The sequence below is a fragment of the Chinchilla lanigera genome, unplaced genomic scaffold, assembly GCF_000276665.1.
Source record: "Chinchilla lanigera isolate Chin_1 unplaced genomic scaffold, ChiLan1.0 scaffold00089, whole genome shotgun sequence".
Classification (NCBI taxonomy): domain Eukaryota; kingdom Metazoa; phylum Chordata; class Mammalia; order Rodentia; family Chinchillidae; genus Chinchilla; species Chinchilla lanigera.
Genome location: NW_004955490.1, coordinates 746784 through 753344, shown reverse-complemented (window position 1 = coordinate 753344; position 6561 = coordinate 746784). Strand labels below are relative to the sequence as shown.

Sequence of the window (6561 nt, the reverse complement as noted above, 5' to 3'; positions counted from 1 at the left end):
CTTAACTTGCCTTTGTTCCTCAGAATTGCTCTTGCTATTCTAGGTCTTCTGGTTCCTCAGGTCTGTTTTGGTGGTTTTTTTTTTTTTTTTTTTTTAATTTTTAATCACAGTAGCTTTGTAGTATAATTTCAGGTCAGGGATTGTGATGCTACCTGCTTTGCCTTTTTTGCCCAGAACTGTCTTTGCTACTGTAGTTCTGTTATGGTTCCAAATGATTTTTAGGATTTTTTTTCTCTAATTATGTGAGATATGCCATTGGAATTTTGATTGGGGTTGCATTAAATGTGTATAACAATTTTGGAAATATGGCCATTTTCACTATATTGGTTCTTCCTACTCAAAAGCAAGAGATATCTTTCCATTTTTTGATAACCTCTTCAATCTCTTTTTTCACAGTACTGTGGTTTTAAATGTAGAGACCTTTTACTTTCTTTGTGACATTGATTCCTAGGTATTTCATGTTTCTGATGCTATTCTGAACGGTGTTTCCCTAATTTCTTTCTCAGTGAGTTTGTTATTCATGTATGCGAAGGCTAATGATTTTGGAGGGTTGACTTAAAGGTCACACTTTTAAAACTGTCTTGCATTTTAGAGACTAAATAATGGGACAAAGTTTTTCTCTCTTTTTTGTTTTGTTATTTTAGGGATGAAGTTTTAAAAATTCTTCTGCACTGGAAAGAATGAGCAATTACTGGACAAACTTAAAAATATGTCCATGCCAAATTAGTATCTTCCACTTGTTTTGGAATAACTTAAAGAGTGTTGAATCTTAGGCCCTGACCTACTAACTTTCCATGATGCCACTTTTTTTTTTGGTACCGGGCATCAAACTCAGAACCTTGCGCTTGCCAGGCAGGCCCTTGTACCACTGAACTATATCCCCAGCCCTGCCACTTTTTTTTTTTGTCCTGTTCTGCTACAATCTTGTTTTCTACTAGAACATTACCAAATTTATATGCTTACTTTAGGATTCGCAAGGATATAATCCAGAGAAATGACTGACTACATAAATTTCCTGACATACAAAATTAACAGTGAGATGGTAGGAAGCTCCTTTTGTTGAGATTTTACTCACTTTCCCTCACAAGGATGTATTTTTATTTCTAAAAATAGTATTTTCTTAATCAGGTGCTTTGGAGTGTGCCTGTAATCCCAGCACTCTGGGAGGCTGAGATAGGAAAATCACTAGTTCGAGTTCAGCCTGAGTAATTTGGCAAATTAGCCCTTCATTCAATCCCCATTACACAAAACAAAACAAAACAAAACTTTATTTTTCTATAATTTGAAGCACTGAACAAGAAATGCTCTAAAAAATTAAGATCATATACAACTCAAGAAATTCTTTGTTTTTAATTTTTCAGCATCATTAAGATTCTACCAGGGGCTGGGGATTTAGCTCAGCAGCACAGTGCCTGCCTGGCAAGCGCAAGGTCGTGAGTTCAATTCCAGGTACCGGAAGAAAACCAAAACCAAAAAATAAAACAAAAAAGATTCTACCAAGAATTTCTGCATCAGGGCAAGATAAAACTCAGTCATTAATACCACTGAGAAGATTATGTATAAAACACATAAAACAGTGTCTACTACTTTGAAGGTAACAATACGCAATGTATTAACCATTATTACTCTCCTATTGCATTATTTTGAAATTTTGTGTCATTGTTTTTATTTCTTTTTCCTCTTTAAAATAAAAAAGACATCTATTTTTTTGTCTGTTTGTTTGTTTTGTTTTTTCCAGTACCGGGAATCGAACTCACGACCTTGCGCTTGCCAGGCAGGTGCTGTGCCACTGAGCTAAATCCCTAGCCCCAAGACACATATTTTTAAGGATGCTAAAAACTCACCATATTGTCTTCATACATTGCACAATATATGATTCAGAATATAACTTTGCATAAGAATCTCTCCATTTCTGGTAGTGGTTACAAAAATGAAAAATGTACAAGCAGCAATGTTCTTTCTGATCCCACACACATCACTTGATTGAGTTAGCTCCTGCCCTGCTTATTTTTTCTCGATAACTCTTAGTGATTATACATTTGGCTTTCACTGATTGCCTATCTTTACTCAACTTGGGAATAAAATATAAGCTCCGTGTGGGTAAAGATTTCCTTATTCTGTATGTCTAACACTTAAAAAGGAATCTGACATACAACAGATGCTTCATAATATTTGATGAATGAAAATGACCAATGCCAGTATATTCATGGGAAGATAATAGAGATTCCACTGTAGTAGAACCACATGAAAGAAGATGAATGGTTCATAGACATGTATAGCTACATCTGAATAAATATTAATAACTGCATCCATATCAATGTACCTGAAAGAATGATGAATTGACTTTCTTCTATTCTGAATCATTTTTAGTAATTTCTACCAATAAGCTAATATATTCTGAAGCATGATCCTCTTTTGCCTCACTATCTAGGCCTATGTAATTTGGATATATTTTATCATAAGTTCTTTAAATTAGTGACTAGGAAGTGAATAGGATATGTGTTTTACCGATCGTAACATCTTTTTTGATTTTGTGGTGCCCGGGATCAAACCCAGAGGCTCACTCATGAAAAGCAAGTACTCTACACCCGAGTGACAGCCACAGCCCGTCATGGATAATGTTCTAAATTAGAATAATGCTCATTCAGCATAATACTAGACATTTGGAAATAAATGTATGACAAGCTTATCTTTCTGTTTTCTTGAGAACTGAAAAATTAAGAAAATATTTATTAAACTATGCTCCTCTTTCTCCACTCACCCAGCAAAGCACTAGTGTGTTCTCTTTACTGACAGGAAAACAAGAATTTTCCTAACAAAAGCATAACAAGATTCTTATTTCTAAACGAACATTGGACTTTCAATAAATCTGTGTTTGATTGAAGTGTTTGCGAACTTTTCTTCTTTATGCATAGGCGATATGCAAGAGTCTTTGATCTCCATAAGTACAAAGATAGACAGAGACAGAATTAATTTTGCTAGCGCATAGTTCCGGTCACTTAGTTACTGTCCTCTTAGCTCGTACCTTCCCAGCATCGTTCATCGCTCCACTCACTCCAAATCCCATCATCTGAGCAATAAATGTTCACTTTGCTTCGTACTAAAAAGCATAATTCTTGGCTTTCATTTAACGTTCTTGTGATGTGCATTTCATTTTCAACTGTGTGAGTCTGAAAGTCAAGCAGAAAATAACATGACATTATTTGATCTAATTGCAACTAGAGAAATTCCATTTGTCATTTTCAAAGTAGTTTCTTTTCACATAAAATATATGTACTGAAAGACTAGCAGTGATTATCTCTCTATATGGTGAGTGTTTGAGTTACTGAAGGAGTTTTTGTCATTTTTTTCTTCTTCATATTTAAAAAACTTTTCTCTATAGTGATAATGGGTCACTTGTAATAAAGAGCAGTGCATATGACCAGGCAAAACTTCTAGGCAACCTTCATGATTACAATGCCTAATATTTGAACTAGTCAAATTTTCCATATTCCACAAACTGGAAGATGCTCCATTCACTGAGATACCAAAGGCAGAAGCATTGTGTGGATGTTATTCCTATGGACACTGTAGAATCCATGTACATAAAGTTATTTTCCCACTATTCTTATTTTGGGTCTTTTCTGTAAAACTTCTGAAATAGTACTCATGGACTGGCATGAAATTACCACTTCGGGTATAAGAATGTCACAAATCTGGGCCATTTCACAAAACAACAACAAAAATTCACTGAAGCAATTGCTTCAGTTTTCTCATTTCAAAGAGCTAAAGAGTTTTTCTCATCCAAAATAACAGCTTTGTGTTTGTTATAACTTATGTTTGGAACCAACATAATGTCGTGTCAGATCTTAATTCTAGTTCTAGACATGTAATTCAATTATGAGGTTAATTCATGTCCCTGCAATCTCTAAGTCAATTCAAAAGTCAGTTCTCTCATTTGCTATGAAATGAATTAGTGAGAACCAGTAGCTCAATTAATGAGAACTATTGTCTCTTCCACTCTCTAACTTGGAAATCAATAGCTAAAATTAGCATAAAATGTGAGGTTAAGGGCATCACCACCCTGTTGATTTGGAGTAATCAGTTTTACAACCACTGCCTTCTCCCCATTATAAACCCATTTCCCTGATTAGGAGTAATTCTTTGGTAAGTGCCATTTCTAATTTTGACCTCAGGGTTGTTCCTTGAGAAGTGGTTTTTTTGTTCACGCTTTCTTCTTCTGGAACTGAACCCAGAGCCCCCACACTGAACTGTCTCCCAATGCCCTTTATGGTTTTGTTTTTATTTTGAGACAGAATCTCACTAAGCCACTAAACTGTCCAAGTTGGGCTCAATTTTGTGATCCTCCTGCCTCAGCCTCCCTGAGTGCTGGTGTATGCCACCATGCCCAGCAACTGAGGCCTCTTCACAATCCATTTTTGTCTCTTAGCACATTTGTTTTTCTGACACAAAATTGTGAACAAGTGATTTGATTATCTCTAGGGTCTTATGTAGCTTTGAGGTTGGTGTGATTGTACTTTCAGACCAGAGACACCTTATTTTTGTCCACTAGATTTGGTTTTCTGGAACTTAAGCTATTAAGATACATGAATGTTCTGCTCCTCGTGTAGATAGCAACTGATCTTGACTCACAAGCTTCCTATTTAAAAGGCTATGCTTACGATTTTCCCAAATAAATGCAATATTCATACCATCCAAGAATTATCAGCTTCTGTGAACAAAATTTCATAAATAAAACATCTTGCTGGAATGGGTCCTTTAGGTGTGCTCCATTTCAGGTTAATTTCAAATGAATTCTTCACAGTAAGACTAAGATAATCTGGAGGCAGAGGTTTAACTAAGAAGCAGAGAGAAATAATTTTAATATAGAAGTTCTTGAAATTATCAGTAGTCCTTTTCTAAAGCTGGGGACACCTAAAACCTCCAGGGATAAACCAGGTGACTCCAGACTATTCCCCATGATGTGTATTAAAATCAAAGTTGCTTAACAACCAAAGTGAATTTATTGAGAAACTTGATTATTTTGGAAATTTATTTTGTGATGTCAAACAATGAGAAATATTGAAGCCGAAGAGCAAAGTTAGAAGATCCAAATCAATGCAATCATTTTCCAATTTTGTAGCTTTAGAAACAACTACTATCAGTACCACTGCTCTCACTGACAGCTCACCCTTTTGCTGGGCTTCTGATGCATCAGGCACTACCCCAAGGATCTCCCATCATGATCTTGTACAGTTTTACAGTAAACCTATGAGATGGTCCTCTATTCACTTCATTTTACGAATAAGGAAACTGAGGCTGGGGATGTAGCTCAGTGGCATAAGCGCCTGCCTGGCAAGCGCAAGGTCGTGAGTTCGATCCCCGGTACCACACACACAAAAAAAACAAAACAAAGACACTTTTGGGGGCGGGGGATTTAGCTCAGTGGCACAGCGCCTGCCTGGCAAGTGCAAGGTCCTGAGTTTGATTCCAGGTACCGGAAAAAAAAAACAAAAAAAAAAAAAACAAAAAAATGAATAAGGAAACTGAGAAGAGATGGTAAGCAACTTGCCCAAAATCACACAACAGGTAGTTCCGAGATTCCAACCTACAACTGGCTGAGTCTAGAAACTGTTCTAACTGTAACTGTTAGAACTGGGAGCATAGACCTGAGAATATCCAACCATTTGCCTACTGAGGCCTGAGAATATGGGAGTCCATAATTATTCCATCACTAACCCTAGACAACAGTACTATACAGCAGAAGAACTCTCTGAGGCTTGGGAAATAAATTGTGATTTCTAAATAAAAATGATGTTTTGTCTTTCATACTTCCTTGTATACTCTGCTTTTTATTTTTGTAGCTTTGTACTTCCTTAAGCCCCCCAACTATGAAATGGAAGTTGGAGTTGCTTGTTTATATCACCTATATTTTGAAGCTCAAAAATGAAATAGCTGGATCTAATAGGATTGGATTCTGATGAGCCATTGACACAGATAAAAAAATCTTTATAGTCTGATGACTCCAAGTTTGGAAACCTGCATCCAATATTTTTTCCATTCTCCTTGATATAATCGGCACACTGTAATACATTGTCCAAGCCTTCATACCTGTAAAAAGAAATACTGTAAGAATGGTGTTTACTAGTAATTTCTAGTATAATGAAGTTTCATTTTTAACTATGTTAACACACCAGGCAAATAAAAAATGATTCAATAACATACAATATTTATTGAGCATCTACTATATGCCACATGCTATAAGTACTAAGGATACAACACTATGGGAACACAGCTCAGTCTATGATTTCACAGAGCTTACAACATGATGGGAGGCTTCATGAAATCTCAAAGATAAAATAAAGATTCTTATTCATGTATGTAGGTTATATTGACTCACAAAAGGGTTTGTGAATTAAACTAAGTTTCCTACTAAAGAAACCTAAAGCTTGTGTAAATGAGCATGGATGATACTGCATTGTTAATATTTAACTGGGAAGGGCTGGGGATATAGCGCAGTGGCATAAGCGCCTGCTTGGCAAGTGCAAGGTCATGAGTTCAATCCCCGGTACCGCCAAAAAA

General features: G+C 36.1%; 1 protein-coding gene across 7 annotated transcripts in view; it reads right to left on the bottom strand.

Annotated features, from left to right (window-relative positions):
* Il13ra2 (interleukin 13 receptor, alpha 2) overlaps window positions 1-6561 on the bottom strand; it is a 50052-nt gene that overhangs the window by 4851 nt on the left and 38640 nt on the right. For all 7 annotated transcript variants that reach the window (XM_013504555.1, XM_013504557.1, XM_005404624.2 and 4 more), the window contains 3 exons: window positions 5906-6090; window positions 4692-4837; window positions 3026-3170 (listed from right to left, as the gene is read on the bottom strand). In XM_013504555.1, the coding sequence (XP_013360009.1) occupies window positions 3026-3170; window positions 4692-4837; window positions 5906-6090 (476 nt within the window). The remainder of the gene's footprint in view (window positions 1-3025; window positions 3171-4691; window positions 4838-5905; window positions 6091-6561) is intronic.